We start from the raw sequence: 26,035 nt of genomic DNA on the forward strand, positions 1-26,035 counted from the left end.
TTTTCACATTTGTTAGGTCTTAGGGGTGTTCGCTCTACCGTCAAAAAGATTTCAAAATAATTGTGTGATCAGTAGAGTAGTTTTCAAAAGCAAATACTTTGTCTGGGAAAATGAAGTGTGTAAATGGCACTTATTGATATGAGGTCAGGTCTTCAGGATAATGAGCGCTTCTGGGGTGATAACGCGAGACAACTCCTGTGATCTTGCCGCGAGGTGGCGCCAGTTACCAGCCGAAAGAAAGAAGGGGCATAACCTCGCCAGAACCGACCATTGTCTGTTTACTGTATAAAATGCACGACTTACACACGAACTGTTACCAAACCGATATGCTATTTGGGACCAATGCAAGTTTTTTTTCCTTTCTTGTGTGATCTTGCCGCGAGGTGACGCCAGTTACCAGCCGAAAGAAAGAGGGGGCATAACCTCACCAGAACCGCCCGTGTTTCTTGTGTTATTTACATGTATCATTGCTATTTACATGCTGGCCAGGTAATTTGTGTAAGTGTTTGTAATACATCCTTTGTATAATACTTTTATAATATTTGTTCACAAACACTTTTTGTTGTTTGATACAAATATGCTTATCTGTTTTCAGGGAGATCAGCCTTTGTCAAGGAGTTTTCCTCAACTGAAGTATCTTCGCTAAACAAAACCTTGGGAGGTCTTTGCCTGCAGCTGTAGTGGCTCACGCTTAAACAACAACAGTTTGTCAACGCCACCTGACCACCGCCACCAGCAAGTAACCCCACCACCAACAGCACCACCAACAACAGCCACCGCAGCAAGTGGTGTTCAACGGGGGCAGAGAGCTGCAGAGCCATGGAGAGAGAGACAGAATCGGCGTTTCTCAAAGTATTGATTGTGAAGCCATGTAACGCAGCGGCCTGGTGAAGGGGGGTGTCTCTGGAGAGATTTCCCTCTTTCTCTTGATCAGTCATTTAGGTGCGCTGGCACACCAAGCAGCAAAAGCGAGGGGTGTCGCCGGCGACCAGCAGATCATCTCTCCTACCCTCCTCATTCTGCGGAGCCCCCTCTCGCTCTTAGTGGTCAGTGTTTTTTTGTGAGAGAAGTGATGCAGGATTGGCGGTCTTCTTCAGCCTGACCGTGCACTGACATATCGGCTGGTAAAAGCAGAAAAAGGAATAGCCGATCTTTCGTGTTTTTCCTTTCAAGTGGTTTTTGTGGCGCCACTTCATAGAGGCCTCTGTGGATGTGCTTGACATTTGATCTGTCAGGTTGACAAGTTCTGATTGGTCTTTGCGTTTAAGTGCCAGGAGCTGTGGAGTTGTTGACTCTACACTCAACATGTGAATTCGAACACTAACTGTTTATCTGAAACCCTTCAAATGTGAATTAGAAAACAAAGCTGCTTTAATTTGTGGTTAAAAAGAACTAATCTTTTATGTAGGGAATGTAGGAGCTTCACAATAAGCCCTACTTTTAGGAAATTGTGGATCAGTGCTTCAAGGTTATTTTGATTCTGTGCTCTGTCTGGAACCGTTCATTACGCTGATTAATCTATTTTTCAACTGATCTCAGAAGCTGCTCTGTCAATATGGAACACATACTCAAGTGAGTTTTTTAGTTCTGTCTTTGAGCCATGGTGGCGCAGAGGGAAAAGTTTTAGTTCTTCAACATAAAATTGTGAGAGATATTGATTGCCTCAAGATGCCAGTGCACTTCGGACAGAACAGTTACTCTCGCTCAGACTCCAGCTTCTCATCTATATCTTGGGTGGGCCAAGTAATCCTACAGTGAACTCGTGGGTCACAGTTGTCAGAAGTAATGTTGGTGCAAGTGTAACTTTTAAGCTTTTGAGCGTAAAACTGCGAGAAGTCACCTCAAGATGCATGTGCACTTTGAACAAAACACCTACACTCGCACAGACTCCAACTTCCATTCTTTGTCCTGGATGGGCAAAGTGCCAGACAGCCTTCCTGATGAGGGAGGAGGATGGAAGTTGAACCGGGCCCAGTATTACATGGAGGGTTGGCTTGCCAGCGGCAATGGCAAAGGTGTCGTTGGTATCACCTTCACCACTAGCCATTGCCAGAAATATGAAGCTCCACCTCGGTCCAATTTTAATCTGCGAGGTCACCGAAGTGAGGTAAGTCTTTTACTTTTTGGATTGGATGAATTCGCTTTTTTATTTTGGGCAAAATTGTTGGGTTCAAATTTGAACTATAGTTTGGATTTGAACGAACCATGGACTTACACTTTCAGTGGAAACTTGCTTTTAACGCCTCAAAAATCTGTGAAAATTAGGCCTTAAAAGGGGAGGTAATCTTAAAATGGAGGTGAAGTTCATGTTTATGCTTCGCCGCTAAAAGAACAATCCCATAGTGGAGTGAAAGAATGTTTGACTAAAGTTACAAGAAATTTGTTTAACAAATGAGGTCGTCACAGTGCTGCTTCAAATTTTGACAAAAGGTGGATATGACGTCATCATAGACAATTATTTTTATTTTTATCCAAAAAAGGAAGAAGAACAAGTCGCGTAAGGCGAAAATACAATATTTAGTCAAGTAGCTGTCGAACTCACAGAATGAAACTGAACGCAACGCAACGCAGCAAGACCGTATACTCGTAGCATCGTCACTCCACCGCCCGTGGCAAAGGCAGTGCCCGTGGAATTGACAAGAAGAGCGGGATATTCGTTGCGCTGAGAAGGATAGCACGCTTTTCTGTACCTCTCTTCGTTTTAACTTTCTGAGCGTGTTTTTAATCCAAACATATCATATCTATATAATTTTGGAATCAGGAACCGACAAGGAATAAGATGAAAGTGTTTTTAAATTGATTTCGAAAAACAAAATTTGATAATAATTTTTATATATTTAATTTTCAGAGCTTGTTTTTAATCCGAATATAACATATTTATATGTTTTTGGAATCAGCAAATGATGGAGAATAAGATAAACGTAAATTTGGATCGTTTTATAAATTTTTATTTATTTTTACAATTTTCAGATTTTTAATGACCAAAGTCATTAATTAATTTTTAAGCCACCAAGCTGAAATGCAATACCGAACCCCGGGCTTCGTCGAAGATTACTTGACCAAAATTTCCACCAATTTGGTTGAAAAATGAGGGCGTGACAGTGCCGCCTCAACTTTCACGAAAAGCCGGATATGACGTCATCAAAGACATTTATCCAAAAAATGAAAAAAACGTTCGGGGATTTCATACCCAGGAACTCTCATGTCAAATTTCATAAAGATCGGTCCAGTAGTTTAGTCTGAATCGCTCTACACACACACACACACACACACACGCACACACACATACACCATACCCTTGTTTCGATTCCCCCTCGATGTTAAAATATTTAGTCAAAACTTGACTAAATATAAAAATGGACTTCCTGTAAAAATATGGAAAGATTTAAATCTGGGGGACTTCAAATGGGGTTCCAATGTATACAAAACTTTAAGAAACAAAAAACCTGGTTAATTGATTAAACTGCCATGCTAGACAACAATCTTGATACCATTCAGCAAGGAACTGTTCATTTGTCAAGGAAACTGCAAATGAGAAAACACAGTGTTCTGTTACCTTGATTGTGACTGATATTGATAATCTAGACTGTATAAAAGCTGATGCACAGAAAGTGTAATTCTTCACTGTGCATGGTTCATTGATTTAGCTGCCATGCTAGACAACAATCTTGATACCATTCAGCAAGGAACTGTTCCTTTGTCGAGGGAAAATGATGTGGAACCTGCTGAGAAGGAAAAAAACACAGTGTTACGATTCCTTAATTGTGACTGATATTAAATCTAGACGGTATTAATAAAGCTGCATGATGCACAGAGAGTGGAAGAAATTCTACACTGTGCTGATAATCTAGACTGTATAAAAGCTGGTGCACAGAGAGTTGAAGAAATTCAACTCTGTGCATGACAGAGTGACGCACTCAGCCCACCACTGAGACATAGTGGACAGCAGTTACAGCCACCGATCACAGGAAATGGGAGTGCTGGACTGGTCTGCTGTTTGTCATGAGAGATGATGGATCTTTACACAAGGGAACCTGTCTGATGGAACACCCACTTTGAAAAAAGAAGTGGCCGGCTATGCAGGGCTCTTCTTTTTGTAGTATTAATACTCAGGGTATACATTTACATCACTTTCGTGAATGTTATAGTTTTAATCGTCTTTACCGCACTAAAAATAAAACAAAAAAACAAAAAAAACTTGCAGAATACATAGAAAGTCCAAGTCTATTACTATTAAATGTGACAATCATCTCTCAGAAAAACTTCAAAGGACACCTACGTCTTTGTGTCTTTTTTTGTTGCCTTTTTACATTTAGTCAAGTTTTGACTAAATTTTTGACTAAATGTTTTAACATGGAGGGGGAATCGAGACGAGGGTCGTGGTGTGTGTGTGTGTGTCTGTGTGTGTGTGTGTAGAGCGATTCAGACTAAACTACTGGACCGATCTTTGTGAAATGTGACATGAGAGTTCCTGGGAATGATATCCCCGGACGTTTTTTTCATTTGTTCGATAAATACCTTTGATGACGTCATATCCGGCTTTTTGTAAAAGTTGAGGCGGCACTGTCACACCCTCATTTTTCAATCAAATTGATTGAAATTTTGGCAAAACAATCTTCGACGAAGGCTGGACTTTGGTATTGCATTTCAGCTTGGTGACTTAAAAACTAATGAATGAGTTTAGTCATTAAAAATCGGAAAGTTGTAATTAAAATAATTTTTTTCAGATCCAAAAACAATTTCACCTTATTGTTCGTCATTTTCTGATTCCAAAAACATATACATATGTTATATTTGGATTACAAACAAGCTCTGAAAATTAAACATATATGAAAATTATGATTAAAATTAATTGTCCGAAATCGATTTCGAAACAATTTCATCTTATTTCTTGTCCGTTTCTGATTCCAAAAACATATAGATATGATATGTTTGGATTAAAAACACGCTCAGAAAGTTAAAAAGAATAGAGATATACTATATCATATATAGAAAAGCGTGCTATTCTCCTTAGCGCAACCGCCACCGCGCTTTTCTGGATTGTCAATTTCATTGACTTTGCCACGAGCGGTGGACAGACGATGCTACGAGTGTACGGTCTTGCGGAAAAAATGCAGTGCGTTCAGTTTCATTCTGTGAGTTCGACTGAGCTTGACTAAATGTTATATTTTCGCCTTACGCGACTGGTTCTTTTTGTTAGAGAAGATACACACGTATGGAATATGAAGCTAGGATAAGCAGATGCTAATGGTTTGTCCGAAAGATGTGTGCTCTCGACAAGCTCCACTGTATACAGAATGTGATACTTGTGTATTGCCCTCTGTCTCCCTGTCCGTGTCGTAAAGTGGATCAACTCATAAACTGATAAAGAGAAAGAAAGACAAATTGTTGGCTGCTACAAGCATGAAGCCAATATCCTGCTCAGAGTGGCTTCTGTCTGGGAGTAGGAGTCTTTGGGTTGGGACAAAGATGGTTCACTCTGTTGAAACTGGGATATACTGATATATATAATAATATATACATTCAGTATAATACATTCTCAACAGAGAGCCGTTTTGAAAGAAATAATTTATGTGTACGAAGAATTGTGAACTTTCTTTTATATTTTATTTGTAAGGGTGTTCTCCATGAAAATGATAGATTTTTTCCATTTGCTCAGTCAAAGCATTGCCTTGGTTTTACAACCGCTTTGGTGAAACATATAAACTCCAACTTGCAATTCATTGTGAGTAGATCTTTATGTTTAGTCAGTTAATTCCTGTGAACATGCTCGGAGTGTCTTATCTGCTGTGGTTGAGACAGATGCACCAGTGCTAGACAACTGCCTGAATTCTGAAGGATTGATACGTGGTTCTACCAACAACACTCTTAATTATAACACCACCACTTTTAAGAAAAAGAAGCCATGACTACATAGGTACTTAAATCACAGTGGTACCTCTCACTTTGGTCCACGAGCATTCTGAAAAGCAAATCGGTATGCCATCACGCTCTCAAGAGCAGTCCAGCAAATAGGTATGCCATCACGCTCTCAAGAGCAGTCCAGCAAATCGGTATGCCATCACGCTCTCAAGAGCAGTCCAGCAAATCGGTATGCCATCACGCTCTCAAGAGCAGTCCAGCAAATCGGTATGCCATCACGCTCTCAAGAACAGTCCAGCAAATCGGTATGCCATCACACTCTCAAGAACAGTCCAGCAAATCGGTATGCCATCACACTCTCAAGAACAGTCAAGCAAATCGGTATGCCGTCACGCTCTCAAGAGCAGTCCAGCAAATCGGTATGCCATCACACTCTCAAGAACAGTCCAGCAAATCGGTATGCCATCACGCTCTCAAGAGCAGTCCAGCAAATAGGTATGCCATCACGCTCTCAAGAGCAGTCCAGCAAATCGGTATGCCATCACGCTCTCAAGAGCAGTCCAGCAAATCGGTATGCCATCACGCTCTCAAGAGCAGTCCAGCAAATCGGTATGCCATCACGCTCTCAAGAGCAGTCCAGCAAAGAAAAGACTCGGCAAAACCTCAGACGACGCAGTGAGTGAGTGACATACAACCAGCTGAAGCTTTCTTTCGCATCATGAATTATTCATCAATTGGCCCCAGCATTGTGGCATAAGATTTGTTTTTCAGAACCCTCGTGAGCCAATGTGATCTCCTGCCCGAGATTGAACGGGGCTTCTGACATGTTGGCGGCATTGGTAGCCAAATTAATGAGAGAGCCGGGTTATGCATTATTTATTATACTTACTGATGTATGTTGATATTGTGTGTGTAGATGTATGCGGAGGTTAATTACTGCATTGGCTTCGAGATTTATAGGCCGAGTTTACCGTCTGTCTCCTTTCTGTTTCCGCATGACATATGTTCTCATTATTGCTGTACTATTCTTGTTTGTTTTGTATTTCCCTGTGTTCTACACGCCTGTTCTTGAAGATGAGGACAAGACACAGGACTTGGACTATGAAAAGAAAAACACAATCTGTAATACATATATATATGTTAAGCCTACTTTTTTACATCAAAAAATAAATGTGTGCAGACCTTTTATGATCTTCTTGTGCACGAATTCCTACATCTAAAAAACAAACACACACAAACGCAAAATAACCGTTGGTGATACAAACAATGTTTAAAAAACCAAAAGAGACCTTAATTACTCACCAAGAAAAAGACAACACAATTCCAATGTCAAATTTTGGAGGCTTCTTCGGGAAAACATTGAGGCAAAGGAATGTAAACCTAAAAGCAATTTAAACAAATAGCAGTAGACCAAACTATGAAAAGGAGAGGTACATATCAAACTAATACGCAGAGAGAAATAAGTCTACTTAAACTTTTTGAAAGATACTGGTGTCAACTTACGAAAAGTACTATCAGCGAAAAGTCCCCATTCTTCCCAAGAAGTTGCCAGGCTTCAGATTTAAATGGTAGTGGAATATATGCTTCTATTAACAGGATCTCTTGTGGTTTACATGGTGATTTACACAAGAAGGAAGGCATAGATCTTCCAAGAAAACTGTTTCTCCAGCAGTATAGTAACTGCTATTCGTGTTTCCATATATTTACAGACATAGATATAAATCCAATTAAGACAATTATCATTTAGACATGGCAATGGCAGCATTGTTTTTTTTTGTTCCTATATGTCGTTTCTGCACACAAACGCTCACGCACGCACACACACACACACACACACACACACACACACACACACACACACACACACACACACACACACACACATACACACTCACACACTCACACTCACACACTGACACGATTTTGTTACTCTTCAAACCGCTATACCATTAAGAACCATGTCAATATAGCAATATATGTCCTTTTCTAATGAAGAACTTCAAACCATGAATAGAAAGTTGATTTCATTAATCAATATGCCGTTTTATCATATATATTATAATATACCCTTGACCGCAGAAACAGAATTGACAAACTTGCACAGATCAATTATTGTCTGTGTTCAGTATATTATTATTACAAACAAAATTTGCGTGACGTTCAAACTAGAGAATGTGACATAGATTTGAAGACCAACAAATATTTGAAAAGACAGAAAATGCATAATATCTGCGTATTTTTAATGTTCGTACCAATAATTGTTCTGCAGAATTAATGACAAAAACTCAGAGAATTTCATCTCAGTTCATTTCACATCCTATTCGCAATTTGATATACGTCAAAACAATTAAAAGGTCTAATAATAGATGACGCATAAAGTGTTCACAGCTTTGTAGAACGATCCCCCAACATAAAGAAACACTTAAAAACAAAAGCCGATCTCCCGTTGTTAACATCGCGTACCGGTGTTGCAAAGTGTGAAGGATAGAATAGAACCAGAGGGCTTAGTCATCTGTTAGACGAGTAACGTGCGGACCAGGAAGAGAGGGGCAATCAGGGGATTAGGTGGACAATTAGAGGATTGTTCGGACTATTAGAGGATGAGGGAAAGGCGAGAGAAGTGGACAGGGCTTATCACTGCACGGAATCGCCGCATACACAACGGTTCGTCTTAGGAAAACGTGAAGGGTTCCTGTTGCACGTGTTGTCCCAATTCAAGACAGAAAGGTGAATAAAAGAGGATCGATGTGACAAGCCATCAAAAACAGAAGTTAGTTAGTTGTTGCTTTTTGGGTCCAGCGGACCATATAGGCCAAATCAGGACCCCTCAAAAACAGAAGCTAAGTGAGATAAGTATAATGAAAAATATCGTATTTTGCACATTTTCGTGTCGTTATTTGCACGCGTTGTCTCAGTTATGAAATGAAATAAATCTGGGCCGCCTTCAATAAAAAACAATAAAAAAATAAATAAATAACTTTAAAAAAGAGGGACGTCGTGATAAGCAAACGAAAGCATAAAAATGTTGTACTTGGTCTTTGCACGCTTTTTTGTCGTATGTTGCATTTGTTCTCTCAGTTAAATATTAAAAGAAAACATAACACACAAAATTGAGTGAAAACGTGGCAAGCATATAAAAGAAAAGAACCCAGGTCCTGAACACGAGCATGAAATCAGTGTCGTACACATTAATGTCAGAAGCCTTTGGAATAAAATTAATTTATTGCAGCCCGAAGTTCAACGACACGATGTCTTAACACTTTCGTAGACATGGCTAGCGCATTCTGATGATAATTCCTCATTATTGATTCCAAATTTTAGCCCCCCCTATTCGACTTGACCGTCCAGACCATCCTTATGGCGGAGTAGCAATTTATGTAAAGAATTATTTGTATCATAAACCCCGTCCTGAGTTTAACGTCGTCGGCCTAGAAGCCGTGTGGATTGAGATAAAATTGAATAAAGAAAGTATTTTGATAGGTTCATTCTACCGTCCACCGAATGGAAATGTTCAATATTGGGAATTAGTAGATGAAAGTTTAAGAAAAGTAAATAGTCAAGTATTGAAGTTTGTAATTTGTGGTGATTTTAACGTTGATTTTATAAGTTTTCCCTCTCACAATTTTTTCAATATGTTGCATTCATATCAGCTCTGTCAACTTGTCAATGTTCCCACACGTATAACTGAAACAAGCAGTACCTGCATAGATCTCATGATTACACAAACGCCACAACTAATTAGATCTGTAGATGTTCTGCCACCAATTTGCAGTAAATTGAATATAGTAGGGTTTTGTAACGCTCTTTCACAAGTTGACTGGACAGGTATGGTGACGAATGAAATGTTTAATGCTAGTATTGACGATTTTAAGAAGAACATTTATGAATGTTGCAAAGCAGTTCATGCCGGTTAAAGAAGTTACTGTACGCCCCAAAGACGCACTCTGGATTACCACAGACATTTTAAAATTAATCGACGAACGAGATCAAGTTCACCTGAGAGCAAAAACGAGTAATTCTTTAGAAGATTGGCTGAGTTATCGTCAGACGCGTAATCGTGTCACAGCAGCTAAGAGAGACAGAGTCCAGCAATTTTATATGGAGTCAGACGAACGTATTTCCGACCAAGGTTCCTTTGGTACTAAAAAGTGGTGGCAGTTGGTAAAGTCATTCATCATGGACAAGAAAGGGCTTGGTGTTGATGAAATTCCTCCGATTAATTTTGAAGGCAAGATTTACCAGTCAAACCAGGAAAAAGCCAACGTTCTGAACAATTTTTTCATACATACTTCCGTTCTTGAAACCCCAGACGACAAATTGCCTCAAGCTGATTGTTTAGACAGCGAACTTAATGAGATTTATCTTACAGTCGATGAGGTTAAAGAGGTTATTAAACGCCTTGATACAGGTAAAGCCACAGGTCCGGATCTTATTCACAATAGACTTCTAGTTGTTGCTGTAGACGCCATAGCAGAACCCCTGACATATTTGTTTAACAGAAGCCTTAGAGAAGGTATATATCATAATCCTAGTTTGTGGAAGACGGCTCATGTCACTCCTATTTACAAAGCCGGCCCAACCGATTGTTGTAACAATTATCGACCAATTTCATTATTAAGTTGTGTTGGGAAGGTAATGGAGCGCTGTGTCCACAGCCATGTTTACACCTTCTCACAGCGAAATAATATATTATCACCTGCACAGTCAGGATTTATTTCTGGTGACTCTGCCATCTGTCCGCTCGCTTCGATTTGTGACGAGTTTTGTGTAATTTACGATATGGGAATTACCACTCAAGCTGTTTTTTGTGATGTGTCAAAAGCATTTGAAAAAGTCTGGCACAAAGGGTTATTATATAAACTGGAACTAGCTGGAATAAGAGGACAATTGTTAAAATGGTTTCACGATTATTTAACAAATCGCCATCAGGCTGTTGTTATTAAGGGTGCTAAGTCTGCATTAAAATGTATCCCGGCAGGTGTTCCACAAGGTTCTGTTCTTGGCCCCTTGTTATTCCTGATATATATTAATGACATTGTGAATGATACTGAATCTGTTATAAAGTTGTTTGCTGATGACACGAGCATGTCCATGTCCTTAGAAGATCCAATTAGACGAGCGCAGACTTTGAACGCAGACCTAAATAAAATTAGTACCTGGGCAAAACAGTGGAAAGTTAAATTTAACGAAGCAAAAACGGAATTTTTAGACATAAAACGTGATAATATACCAACCGAACCAATCATTTTTAATAATAATGTTTTGGAAAACGTGAACCAACCTCTTGTCGTAATTTTGCAGAATAATTGTAAATGGGACTTCCAAGTGAGAAGCATCGTAAAAAAGGTCACCCTCTTAATTAATTGTTTAAGATATTATAAATACAGATTAAATCGTAAAAGTCTGGAAACTATGTACAAATTCTTCGTTCTTCCACATTTTGACTATGCAGACATCCTATGGGACAACTGCACCGAGTACTGGTCAACTGCACTGGAAAAATTACATTTGGAAGCCATTCGGACTATAATCGGTGGTGTACGCAGCACCAGCCACGAAAAGCTGTATAAAGAAAGCGGATTTTGTAACAAAAAAGAAAGACGGAGCAGACACAAACTAATTTTATATTACAAGATGTTATAAATGGTATTTGGCAAATGTCCTCATTACTTATGACAACTTTTGCCACCTTTAACTTCTGATGTTAACCCCTATCATCGAAGAAGACCGTCAGGAAGAAGAGTTCCCACTTGCAAAACTGAATTATACTGTCGATCTTTTATACCATCTACCACTGTCCTTTGGAACAACTTGCCAGACAACATCAAAAAACCTAACTCAATTAGCGAATTCAAACACTATCTAACTATTCCTGATTAAAACGTACCTGCCTATTACTACTGTGGTAAACGACTGGAAGAGATTCATCACTGCAGAATGCGCCTAAACATGAGTAACTTGAATTCTGACCTGTGCAAACGCCACTTACAGGAAAATCCGCAGTGCGCTTGTGGCTACCTGCATGAAACAGCTGACCATTACTTGACACATTGCCCTCTGTACGTAGACGCTCGCCTATCTACAATAAATGCACTACCTGTAAATTACCGGCACGGTTGGCCTAGTGGTAAGGCGTCCGCCCCGTGATCGGGAGGTCGTGGGTTCGAACCCCGGCCGGGTCATACCTAAGACTTTAAAATTGGCAATCTAGTGGCTGCTCCGCCTGGCGTCTGGCATTATGGGGTTAGTGCTAGGACTGGTTGGTCCGGTGTCAGAATAATGTGACTGGGTGAGACATGAAGCCTGTGCTGCGACTTCTGTTTTGTGTGTGGCGCACATTATATGTCAAAGCAGCACTGCCCTGATATGGCCCTTCGTGGTCGGCTGGGCGTTAAGCAAACAAACCAACAAAAAAAAAACCTACCTGTACATTACAGACATGTTGAAATATTGTTAAATGGTAGCGAAAACCTTTCTCTTCGCACCAACAAGCTTATTTTTGAAAGTGTCCAATCTGTAAATCTGGTCGTTTTTGTTAATTTGACTCAGTCAACAACCCTTATATTATATACATTTTTCAATTATATATTCAGCGAACTACTGCTTATTTGCCACTGGATTACAGTTTACAATGTACTATGTATATTCTTTTTGTATGCGCTAACCACCTTCATCTTTCATATGTACCTACCATTCTTTCGTCCCACCTCCACCCTCCCCCTCTTCCTCCTGCTAGCTTTTTCCTGTTCTTTTTGGTTTGCTTCAACTATGCTGTTGACCTAGATAGTTCCATAGTTTATAAGTAATGTTTGTCCGACATCATATTTTTGTTAATTTGTAACTACGTAGGGCGCGTAATATAAGCGTTCGCTTGAGTTCGTGTCCCTATTGTTTATCGTTGTATTGTTGTACCATGTTTGATTTAATAAAACATTGTTTAAACCACATGTAAATACTAAATGAGGGAATAATTAATGACAAATAATTTAAATTAGAGGATTGGTCGGACTTTAGAGGATCCAAAAAAGGGAAGAGAAGTGGACATTGCTTATCACTTCACGGATTCGCCGCATCAACAACGGTTCGTCTCAGAACAACGTGAAGGGGTCATATTTTGCACGCGTTGTCCAAGTCAAAAAATAAAATAAGTCTTGGCCGCCTTCAAATTCAATTTTTGTTTTCAATCAAGAAAGGGAGGAACAGCTTGACAAGCCCCCCCAAAAAACTGAAATTAAATTTAATCAAGTATAAAAAAAAGTGTACTTTGCACGCTTGCATGTCGTAATTGGCACTCGTTGTCTCAATTAAATAAAAACAAATGAGGGGCAACGCGACAAGCAAACAAAAACATAAGAAGTTAAATTAGAAAATAATAAATAAAACGTAATACAAGAAGAAGAAAGAAAGTAAAGCACCTTTATACTTGGACACATACCAAACGAGTGGGAATTTCATTGTATTTCATTTTTTTTGCTCAATCGATTTAGCACGACGAGGTAGACCCTGTTTGAGTTGCGGAATTATGTCAAGTCTGTTCACAAAGCAGACCAGCTGTTATTTGTGACAAGTATTCAAGTCGGAGGATTCTGTAAGCGCATGGACAAGTCTGTGGTGGGTTATGTAATCATTTACACTGAGATCTAGAAACGTTGAACCTTTTGCATCTGTGTGTGCTGGCAAAGTCGTGGGTAAGGCTGTGAGCCACAGGTCGACTCTGCCAAGACTTTTTACCGAAAATTCAGTGTCAAAGCTTCAAGCAGCCAGCTTCATGAAGAAGACTTGGCGAAGTCGACTTTGCCCAGCAGTGGCGGATTTAGGGGGCGGGGGCTAAGGGGGCCCGCCCCCCCCCCCCCCTTCAGGGGAACAGAAAAAGAGAGAGAGAGAGAGAGAGAGAGAGAGAGAGAGAGAGAGAGAGGGAGAGAGAGATGATTAAAAGACAGTTTCTGGCCCTAGATTGCAGCATTTTGCTTCCTTGAAGAAAAAGATAATCCGGGGGGACATGTCCCTGGACCACCCCCCCCCCCCTTGCGTTTGTGCAAAAAAGTTTGGGTTGGACCCCCCTTCCTTAAGATCCTGGATCCGCCCTTGCCCAGTAATAATAGGTTTGACGGTCGTTTAGTCACACTACTTTCGTTTTCTCCGTCTGTCTGTGTATTCGCGTGTCTTTTTTTTCAATATAACTCTTTCATATTTATATAAATAAATGCTTAAGTGAGTGAATGAATGCATTCATAAATAAATAAATAGATTAATAAATATATACAAATCCACCAATTGGAATGTTCTACGTCTATTTCTGCTGAATAATCATGGCTATTTTACGCTAAGCAATTACTTCATTGCCGTTTAGTTGCTCCTTCGTTTTTGTACCTCTTTGCAGTGGATTGTAAGTTAATACTCAGAACAGAATTATTCCGGTTTACGCCCACGCCTCTGCATATCTTCCCTGTGGCATCTATATTATCAGCATCAAAAACAGAGAAAGGCAAAGGCCTGAATCGAGAGTCTAATGCTTTATGCAGAACTTATGCTTTATGCAGAACTTTCTCTTGATAGCACTGTTTAACCGTTTCCGATCCTGAAGTTGACAAGCGAGGCTGCTGAATGCCAAACGAGCAAAAGACCAGCTTGTGTATAAATCAAGCGATCAGAGCCTCATTAGGCAAACATCGACTGACCAGCGCCAGAAGGAGATCACCAAGAGTAGGACACGGTTGGCGTCGGCAGTCGGCAAAACGCTATCCCTTATTGAAACTTCGCCAAAAACTCGTCAGAGGAAAAAGATTAGCCCAAACACTGAATTCCTTAAATGCTTCTTAACATTGCCTAAACGTGTATGGCCATCACGGCAAATTTTTTCGAAGAAAATAAACCACATTTGTGTTATATAAATACCTTTTGCCAACGAAGAAAGAGCTCTACCTTCACCAAATAGTACCTACCTTTTGCCAACGAAGAAAGAGCTCTACCTTCACCAAATAGTACCTACCTTTTGCCAACGAAGAAAGAGCTTTACCTTCACCAAATAGTACCTACCTTTTGCCAACGAAGAAAGAGCTCTACCTTCACCAAATAGTACCTACCTTTTGCCAACGAAGAAAGAGCTCTACCTTGTGCCAACAAATAACAGCTACCCTGTGCCAACACATAATTTACAGTCATGGATGCTATTGTAGGGATATATATCTTGTATACATACCTCGTCTTCTTTTCTATTTTCTTTTCTCTTTTTATATTTAGTCAAGTTTTGACTAAATATTTTAACATCGAGGGGGAATCGAAACGAGGGTCGTGGTGTATGTGCGTGTGTGTGTCTGTCTGTGTGTGTGTGTGTGTGTGTGTGTAGAGCGATTCAGACTAAACTACTGGACCGATCTTTATGAAATTTGACATGAGAGTTCCTGGGTATGAAATCCCCGAACGTTTTTTTCATTTTTTTGATAAATGTCTTTGATGACGTCTTATCCGGCTTTTCGTGAAAGTTGAGGCGGCACTGTCACGCCCTCATTTTTCAACCAAATTGGTTGAAATTTTGGTCAAGTAATCTTCGACGAAGCCCGGACTTCGGTATTGCATTTCAGCTTGGTGGCTTACAAATTAATTAATGACTTTGGTCATTAAGAATCGGAAAATTGTAAAAAAAAAATAAAAATTTATAAAACGATCCAAATTTACGTTTATCTTATTCTCCATCATTTGCTGATTCCAAAAACATATAAATATGTTATATTCGGATTAAAAACAAGCTCTGAAAATTAAATATATAAAAATTATTATCAAAATTAAATTGTCGAAATCAATTTAAAAACACTTTCATCTTATTCCTTGTCGGTTCCTAATTCCAAAAACATATAGATATGATATGTTTGGATTAAAAACACGCTCAGAAAGTTAAAACAAAGAGAGGTACAGAAAAGCGTGCTATCCTTCTTAGCGCAACTACTACCCCGCTCTTCTTGTCAATTTCACTGCCTTTGCCATGAGCGGTGGACTGACGATGCTACGAGTATACGGTCTTGCTGAAAAATGGCATTGCGTTCAGTTTCATTCTGTGAGTTCGACAGCTACTTGACTAAATATTGTATTTTTGCCTTACGCGACTTGTTTACTTATAGATCAGTCAGCTGGCTAGTTATTTTCCTTTCTCACTACATGTATGAATCTTGCAGTCTTTTTTTCTCTCGCTTTTTTCTTTTCTTTTTTTCTTCTTTTTTGTGTGTGTGCGCCGAGCAGTAGCTCATCACATCTATTCATTCCAGCGGTGTCGGTAATCCAGTCTAGGCCTGGGTTTTTCTTGGGGTTTTCTGTAGCTGGGAAGGAGCACCGCTCTTAGTCAATCCTCTTCTAGCCGGGACAAATCCTCCGAGTCGGATCAGGTTAGCAGCAGCAGGGCCAGTTGGTGTCCCCCTGCTCCCAGGGGAATTTGGAGGAGGAGGAGGTGGGGTGACGAGGTGGAGGGAGATTCTGACGAAGCTCTTCGATTTGTCAGTGACCTTTTTAGCGCAATGCCTGGCTGGCAAGGCGATCTCCTGGCATTCAGCAAGCGGCCAACTGTGAAATGACAGTAGTACCCAGAAAGAGAGAGAGAGAGAGAGAGAAACAAGAGAGAGAAGAGAGATCAGGGATGCGGAAGAGAAGGGTAAAGGTCGAATAGAGTGTTCAGAGTCCTCGCTAGACATAGTACTTTTACGACTGTGACTGTCTGACGCCCACACTCGAAGGGATCATTAAGAGATCTGTCCAGGTTACTTACACTTGAAAACAAAGGGGAATCGATATATATACTATATGTACTAAACAAAAATATTATACGCATTTCAGATCTGATCTGATCTGATAATAAAGCAGGTCCGCCAATGTGCATAAAGTGTTCTAAAATCGAGTCATGTCTTGTTGACGCATTTCATCCACAAACCCAGTTTCCCGAAGAAGAAAATTGTTTCTTGACCAAGAAGAAGGGAATGGTAAAGGAGGAGTGGTAGAGGGAAAGGAAGAGGGGGATGTCTCTGGCGGAAATGTGTGCTCGTTTTTAGTCGGTGACTGATGCGGTTTCTCTTGCTGTGTGGTGCTGGGTCTGCCAAATGAATTGCAAATTTGCACCGTGGGACTACGGTCGTCGTCGGCTACTTATTTTGGTTTGGTGCTGATGGTAGGTGGACGTGTGTGTGTGTGTGTGATCGCGTGTTTGTGTGTGTGTGTGGGCGTGTGTTTGTGGTCGTGTGTGTGTGTGGTCGTGTTTGCTGGGGAGGGGCGGATGCACCAGCGCCTCATTACTATTCACATTCCATCAACAAATTCCGCGTGAAAATGTTTTTAATTTTTGTAGGTTTACTGCCGCAAGCTGCATCGATATAAAATGAGGTTCTGATCCGATGAAATTGTTCATTATAGATTTTGGAAAAGAAAGATGAAAGACGATGGTGGAAGAAAAACAGTATAAAATACAGGAAAATTGCCTTCTTGAAGTTCATCTCAATATCTGACTTCCAAGCGCTTCTTTCTGATCTGTAAAGGCCAAGCCCACCTCCCTCCCTTCCTCCATCCTCCCCTGCGGCCCAATAGGAAAAGGCACACAGACGCGTTTTCCAATCATCGACAGATTGTTTGTGTGTGGCTAAACGACAAACACTCCATGAATGGCCGCCAAAGAAATAGTCTTGCAGAGGCCACAGCTCCCGCAGGTTTTGCAGGAAATTGAAGGCAAGCAAGGCAACAGAAGCTTGTTTGTCCATCTTTTCACTTCCACCGCTTCGCGCGTCCAAGGACGTCACTTGGCAAAGAGAGCTGTAAGCCAGAGATTCCACAAGAAAGAGGACAACATGCTTGGGAACCATACAACAGGGAGCAATATTTTCTGGTCGCAGATCCTAGATAGTTTGTTGCATGTCAGTCATTTGTCGTGAGCTGGGTAAGAGCGGTGTAGACTCAGGCGCAACATCTGCCACAATAACACACATCTCCCATCTATCTCACACACCCACAACTTGCCGATGGATTTTTCCGCCTGTCCAGCATCCATTATCTGGACAGATGGGCGATGGTTCTCAAACACAGCTTTAATAGGACGAGCATGCATGCATCCTGGAGTCAAATTTCAGGGCATCACAACCTCGCTTTTCATCGACATTGTCACCTGTAGAATGATTTCGCATATCAGTTTTGTTCCAGTGTTTGTTATTAAGTCGTCGACATTGTTGCATTGAGAAATTAAAGATGAAGCGTGACTGGGGATATATATATATTATGTCTGTTATCCAGTCTCGATAGGGTCGTGATCCTTTGCACAGCCGCTTGCATTGAGAGAGAGAGAGAGAGAGAGAGAGAGAGAGAGAGAGAGAGAGAGAGAGAGAGAGAGAGAGAGAGAGAGAGAGAGACAGACAGACAGAGACAGAGAGAGAGAGGGGACAGACAGACAGATATCTATATATATATACGACTTGTGTTTGTGTGTGTGTCTGTGTGTTTGTGTATCTGTGTGTTTGTGTATTTGTGTATTCGCCATGCACGGCCAAAGTTCTCGATGGATCTGCTTCAAATTTGGTGGGCATATTCAGGTAGACCCGGGACACGACACAACCTGGTCGATATTTCAACACGTGCTCTCAGCGCGCAGCGCGGAACCGATTTTGGTTCCACCTCAGCTATTTTGGTTCCACCTCAGCTACCCGGGCCCCCATACCGACACACCATAGCCGCTACACCACATCACAACGCCAAAGTTCTCGGTGGATCTTTTTCAAATTTGGACACCGTATTCAGCTACACCCCGGACACAATATCATCGATGAGATATTTCAACACGTGCTCTCAGCGCGCAGCGCTGAACTGAATTTGGTTTTTGTGTTCATTTCACCATTATAAGTAACTCTTCCTTATCTTCTCCAGTGTTTGGCGTTTATCTCCCTTCCTTCGTGTGGCTTTCGCGTTCAGTTGTAAGTTACTACTATTTTTAGAATGTCACTGCGCTGTCCACTGCGCTGAGCGTCTTCGGATATTCCCGGCGTTCTGTTACTGTTACTATTTTTAGAAGGTCAACGCAGTGTACAGAACGTAAATTGGACCCGTAAATTATCCTCACTGTAAAAGTGCAAAGGTCGAATCAATTTATAGCCACGCGAAAAATACACTGTCATCTATCTCTCTATAGATACGGCTTCTCTGTGTTTTTGTGTGTGTGTGTGTTTGTGTGTGTGTCTCTATGTGAGCAACACCTGTGCATTGTTCAGTTCTGTTTGTGATGTGGTCTGGCGGCTTTTGTGTAATTTTATGTACTGGCCTTCCTTTGAGAAGCCATAACTTGCTCAGTCCTGTTTGAGTGGAGTTCGCCTCCAAAGGTGATTAACACGGTTACATTCGTCGACAAGGATGGGACTCGATATGGTCAGGAATGGCATTATCGTGCTGTTCCCATTCCACGAATCTGGGAGGGACCTAAGCTTGGCGGGTCCATTGTTCGGACCCGGCAAAGCCGGCGTACGGCTCTAAGTACTTCTTCCCGGCGAAGCCGGCTACCCGGCGAAGCGGGTATTCATCTAGTATATATATGTTACAGTCAAATCGGGAAATCAGGTATTTCACGAGAATGCCTGAAAGTTTAGGCATTCACGGTAAATACCTGGTTTGATCAGGCAAATCCGGAAATGACTGAAATTGTTTAGGCACTATCGGTGATTGACTGAAATAGGCTGCCAGGCATTATCGGAGAATGCCTACCGCTCACAATCTGTGTTTCTGGTGAGAGTCAGAAAGCATTTCAGCACAGAAGCCTACTATAAAACTTTGAATGGCTGGGGTCGTAATTGGTTTCATGCCTCTTTTCCATCAGGAAGGTATTGCTGTCCAGCCATCAACTGCCTGTGCCGGGCCAATGCTGTCAGTGTGGAATCTATTCTGTATTCTGTCTCTCTCTCTCTCCTATCTTTCTCTCTCTTGATTTTAAGGCATTCAATTAAAGAACATAATGATGTTATCATTTTAATGTTTAATTCTAAAAACTAAAATGTACATTAAAACAGAACTTTCTGTCAACAGTTCATTTGTTTCCACAAGTCAAGGATTGGTGACACCGACTGTTGCACTTCAGTTTTGCTTTGAAGCATTTGCACCGATTGTTCTGGCATTTCTTTGCACCCGAACAGTTGCACTTGACGTATCCTTGTCCTCCGCTTTGGGAGCCCAGGATGACGGCCGCGCGAAGACTTACATGCTTAACACAGTTCATTTCACTCAAATACATCCCGCAGTGGGGCACTGCGGTTATGAAATTAAAGGCCCCTCCTGTTTTTGGAACCGCAGGAGCTTTCTAGTTTGCTGTTAGGTAGATTTTTGGTTCCTCTTTCCTGTCATGCTCTCTTTTTCTTCATGAATTCTTTTCTTTTTTCTGCCTTCTTGCTCATTCACCTGTATTTTTTCCAAAAATCTCTTCTCTTGCCGCTTGTCTCGCGATTCATGTATAGTTTAATCTGTTAGTGTTCTGATGTAAGTCCAGCAGTAGATAGGTTACGCCTATTTTAACATACTGGAAACTGGTAATCTTCCAGTAGGTATTAATTTAGTTTTACTAAAGCCTGCTGGGACACAAGTAATGGGTTAGTGCATTTGTAAACAGGAATCGCTTGACAAGTGGCCCCCTTCATCCCCCCCTTCCTCGTCCTGATATGGCTCTGCGTAGTCGGCTGGACGTTAAGCAACAAATAAACAAACAAACAAACACTCAAATACAACAGTTTTTGTGGACACAGTTCGAAATCGTTTCTGGCGTAGGTTCCTTTTAAAAATCCCATTCTTGGTCACCAGGGTGTAGTTGTCATTTTCACTCCTGTCAAGAATCACCCCCAGGATATTCCGCGGGTCTCCACGGCCTCTATCCACCAGTGGAATGGGTATAGCGACGTTATCACCTCTCTGTCCATGACCGAGATCCAAGCGGCTCCGCTTCACCATTCTTTCTACTTGCTCGAGCTGACATACCCTGCTAGCTTGTCTGTGGTGCTGAATTTGTTTATATTGTCTGTCAAGCAATGCCACACTGTCATCAGTCACCAACTCCTCTATACTGAGGTTTGCATTTCCAGGGTGGATGTTGGCAGTGTTACGCTGGGGTTCAGACCTAGTCAAACAATATCGCCATTTGCTCTCTCCACAGATCCTTGGGACTGAGGGTGTCTCGGCTTGCCATGGGCAAGTTTCAGTTCAGGCCACAAGTCTCTCAGTTCTGTGATAATTACTGCAGTGAATTCGGAACCATTGTCCGATTGTAGGATCACAGGAGCTCCAAGTAGTGCAAAGATGTCCATCAACTGAACTGCTACCTCACAAGCTCTTTTTGAGGTCAGTGGTCGCAACACAACGAACTTTGTAAGATGGTCTTGATAAACCATTATCCACTTGTACTGACCATCGCCCATCGACTGAAAGTCAATCAGGTCAACTTGACATCTGGAAGAAAAATCACTTGAAAGGATGGGTTTCACAACAACTCCTTTTGTTTTTTGTCGCTTTGTCTTTTCTTGGCACACCTTGCATAAAGACTTGAAAATTTCAACGCTTTCTCTGTGCACATTTGCAAATTTCTGTTCAATTTCCTTTAGAACCCTATCCCTTCCACCGTGTCCTGTGGCAAGATGAGCTGTTCTGATCACGTCGAATGTGTCTTCAATTGTCACTTTACGAGACAAGAAGAGCAAACGCTCGATCGAGTCACTTTCGCAGTTCTGAATATTATATGAGGCATCAGATGGACAGGAAGAAATTGCTATTCACAACACAATGAGTCACGTTCACATAAAATTTGAGCCCGGTCACTTTTATAGTTTCCGAGAAAAGCCCAACGTTAAGTTGTGTGTTGCCGAACAGAAAAGGCTAGTTATCTCCCTTGTTTTTCTGATAACGTTCGTAAAAGGCTACAGATGTAAATACTTTGATGTAAAGAATAATCCTACAAAGTTTCAATCACATCCGATGAACTTTGTCAAAGATATAAAATGTCTAATTTTTCCTTTGACGCTGACCTGTGACCTTGAAAAAGGTCAAAGGTCAACGAAACCATCGTTAAAGTGTAGAGGTCATTGGAGGTCACGACTAAACAAAATATGAGCCCGATCGCTTTGATAGTTTCCGAGAAAAGTCCAACGTTAAGGTGGTGTCTACGGACGGCCGGACGGCCGGCCGGACAGACTAACACTGACCGATTACATAGAGTCACTTTTTCTCAAGTGACTCAAAAATCACAATAAATTCGTGCTCGTAGTCTTACACACGCGATAGTGTTACACTCGCGGTAGTGACCTGCACCCGTAAAAAAACAAACTGCAATCACTCCGAACTCAGTGAAATGGGGAAAACGATGAATAGACAATGTGCTAGAAGAGAAATTCATGCTCAAGGCAGGCGAGGTAAAAACAGACAAGGTCTCAGAACAACCCGTTTTGCCTAACAGTCAGGCAAAACGGGAAATTTGCACAAGTAGTTTTTAGTCATTTCCGGAATTGCCTGATCAAACCAGGTATTTACCATGAATGCCTAAACTTTCAGACATTCTCGTGAAATACCTGATTTCCCGATTTGACTGTAACATATATACACTAGCAGTTAAGCCCGGCTTCGCCCGGGAGTAAGCGGAGCCCTGTAGCAATTTAAGACGCTCGCTATCCCATTATCATTAGCTTTACCTCCTTTGTTTGGATACAAAAAAAGAGTTATCTCCCTTACCTTCTAGAAATTTCCGGAACTGTCCAGTTAATTTTTCTTTCTTCATTTCTTCCCCTCATAGGAGCAATAGCGAGTCTCTAATATCACTGGCATGATGTGCTTGCTACAGGTGAACAGTAGGCACTGAACTGGTCTTGCACCATATAGGCTGTATTCAATAAATGGGAGGTCCATAATCTGAGAAAGGAAACAATGAATCAAGAAACTAAAACCCAGGTGCACATCTGCGGCACCTAGGGAGTGTACGTGCACACTATCTTGTTCCTGCCTCTTGCCATCTCAGAGGTATGGCGACCACAGACAGACAGACACACACACACACACACACACACACACACACACACACACACACACACAGACACTCTCTTTCTCTTCGCCCGGGAGTAAGCGGAGCCCTGTTGCAATTTAAGACGCTCGCTATCCCATTATGATTAGCTTTACCTCCTTTGTTTGGATACAAAAAAAGAGTTATCTCCCTTACCTTCTAGAAATTTCCGGAACTGTCCAGTTAATTTTTCTTTCTTCATTTCTTCCCCTCATAGGAGCAATAGCGAGTCTTTAATATCACTGGCATGATGTGCTTGCTACAGGTGAACAGTAGGCACTGAACTGGTCTTGCACCATATAGGCTGTATTCAATAAATGGGAGGTCCATAATCTGAGAAAGGAAACAATGAATCAAGAAACTAAAACCCAGGTGCACATCTGCGGCACCTAGGGAGTGTACGTGCACACTATCTTGTTCCTGCCTCTTGCCATCTCAGAGGTATGGCGACCACAGACAAAAAAGAGTTATCTCCCTTACCTTCTAGAAATTTCCGGAACTGTCCAGTTAATTTTTCATTCTTCATTTCTTCCCCTCATAGGAGCAATTATAGCGAGTCTGTAATATCACTGGCATGATGTGCTTGCTACAGGTGAACAGTAGGCACTGAACTGGTCTTGCACCATATAGGCTGTATTCAATAAATGGGAGGTCCATAATCTGAGAAAGGAAACAATGAATCAAGAAACTAAAACCCAGGTGCACATCTGCGGCGCCTAGGGAGTGTACGTGCACACTACTGTATCTTGTTCCTGCCTCTTGTCATCTCAGAGGTATGGCGACCACAGACAAAAAAGAGTTATCTCCCTTACCTTCTAGAAATTTCCGGAACTGTCCAGTTAATTTTTCATTCTTCATTTCTTCCCCTCATAGGAGCAATAGCGAGTCTGTAATATCACTGGCATGATGTGCTTGCTACAGGTGAACAGTAGGCACTGAACTGGTCTTGCACCATATAGGATGTATTCAATAAATGGGAGGTCCATAATCTGAGAAAGGAAACAATGAATCAAGAAACTAAAACCCAGGTGCACATCTGCGGCACCTAGGGAGTGTACGTGCACACTATCTTGTTCCTGCCTCTTGCCATCTCAGAGGTATGGCGACCACAGACACACAGACAGACAGACAGACACTCTCTTTTATTTATATGTATAGATAGATAGATAGATAGATAGATAGATGTCTGTTTTCCAGTCTCGATAGGGTCGTGATCCTTTGCACAGCCGCTTGCATTGAGTGAGAGAGAGAGAGAGAGAGAGAGAGAGAGAGAGAGAGAGAGAGAGAGAGAGAGAGAGAGGGGACAGACAGACAGACCGACAGAGAGAGAGAGAGAGAGAGAGAGAGAGTGAGTCTGGAGTCTGGATGGTTTATTGATTAGGCCTTGGGCCCATTTCAATTCGGGGTGTACAAAGTTTCAAAATTACATGCTTCATGAATAAAGAGAGAGAGAGAGAGAGAGAGAGAGAGAGAGAGAGAGAGAGAGAGAGAGAGAGAGGGAGAGAGAGAGAGAGAGAGAGAGAGAGAGAGAGAGAGAGAGAGAGAGAGAGAGAGAGAGAGAGAGAGAGAGAGAGCCAGGGTCTACCTTCCTCCCACTCACACATGAACACCCAGTCCTCCCTCCTCTTTTTATCCTACTTCCGATGCATTCTTTTTCTGGGCATAAAAAAACGATTGTTCGCAAGCAATGTGCTGTAAAAGGACGAGCATGCAACCTTGATCTAACACGATCCCTGGCTGTTCCATCCCCCGCTCTCCTGCTTTCCCGTTAGGCAACGGAAATGGGGACTCCGTGTGGTTTAGACCTCCGGTTGTGAATGTAGGGTAGTCCTGTTACAGTGCATGATATACACTACTCACAAAAAGTTAAGGATCACTATGAGAAAACAGGTGCTCAATAAAATCAGTTCGCTACTGTTATTTATTTCTCAGTCAAAATAAATTGTTATGAATTCTTGTTCAGCTGTAAGTGGGCGATGTTGTGTTAGTGGGAAAATTGCACTGGATTCTCTACTACTGAGCTTGGTAGCAAAAGAAAAAGCGGAAACTTGCGAAAAAGGACCTTGTTTTGGACCGTTGAGCCCGACCACATTGCACAAGCCACATGGAAAAACCATTATGCACCTGCAAGAACTGCTGTTTATGTGTGAGATGCTGTCACTTGCTTGGCTTTTTGAAAAGACATACCACCAGTATTAGGCATTATCTGACAATGCCTCCACGACGAAAATTGAACGAGTTTGAGAGGGGACGAGCTGTTGCATGGTTCCAAGATGGTGTCCCCAAGCGAGAAGTGGCCAGGCGACTTCACGTGTCCATCTCGGTCATTGTCAGACTGATTCAACGTTTCACAGCCACTGGGAGGGTCCAGGAAAGACGCAGACCTGGGCGACCAAAGAAGACAACTCCACGTGAAGATCGTCTCATTGAACGACTAGCCTTGCAAACAAGAACAGCCTCTTCCAGCATTATTCGAAGGCAGCTGAGGGTGGCTACTAACACCAACATCAGCCAGCAGACCGTACGGAATCGCCTTCGAGGGTTTAACCTCCGTTCTCGTCGCCCAGCTGGGCGGCCACGCTTAACTCCAGCCCATAGGGCAGCACGCCGCGCCTTCTGCAGACGTCACGTGAGGTGGGCATGTCAGCAATGGTCCCAGGTCCTGTTCAGCGATGAATCACGCTTCACCCTGAACCACAACGACGACCGAATGAGGGTCTGGAGGCGCCAAGGGGAACGCTACATTGACGCCACTGTCCAAGAAAAGGTGGCCTTTGGTGGAGGTTCTGTAATGGTCTGGGGGGCCTTCAGCCTTCACCACAGAACACCCTTGTTTCATGTACAGGGTAACCTGACTGGCCTCCGATACCGGGATGAGATCCTTCGACCGCTGGCTGTGCCTGCACTGCAGCAGATGGGACCGCAGGCTGTCTACCAGGATGACAACGCTCGCCCCCACAGGGCAAGGGTGGTCAACGACTTCCTGCAGCAGTCTGGAGTCAACAGAATGGAGTGGCCAGCATGCAGTCCCGATCTCAACCCGATTGAGAACCTCTGGGATGAGTTGGATCGCAAAGTGAGGAGCAACCACCCCCCTCCCAGGGATATCCAGCACCTCTACCGGATGCTGCAGGCTGA

General features: G+C 42.0%; 1 protein-coding gene across 1 annotated transcript in view; it reads left to right on the forward strand.

Annotated features, from left to right (window-relative positions):
* The first annotated feature begins 511 nt into the window (after positions 1 to 511).
* LOC138961381 (tubby-related protein 4-like) overlaps positions 512 to 26,035 on the forward strand; it is a 91,053-nt gene continuing 65,529 nt past the window's right edge. The window contains exon 1 of the mRNA XM_070332996.1: positions 512 to 2,107. Within this exon, the coding sequence (XP_070189097.1) occupies positions 1,847 to 2,107 (261 nt within the window). The 5' untranslated portion in view covers positions 512 to 1,846. The remainder of the gene's footprint in view (positions 2,108 to 26,035) is intronic.

The sequence above is a fragment of the Littorina saxatilis genome, linkage group LG3 (assembly GCF_037325665.1).
Source record: "Littorina saxatilis isolate snail1 linkage group LG3, US_GU_Lsax_2.0, whole genome shotgun sequence".
NCBI classification, from domain to species: Eukaryota; Metazoa; Mollusca; class Gastropoda; order Littorinimorpha; family Littorinidae; genus Littorina; species Littorina saxatilis.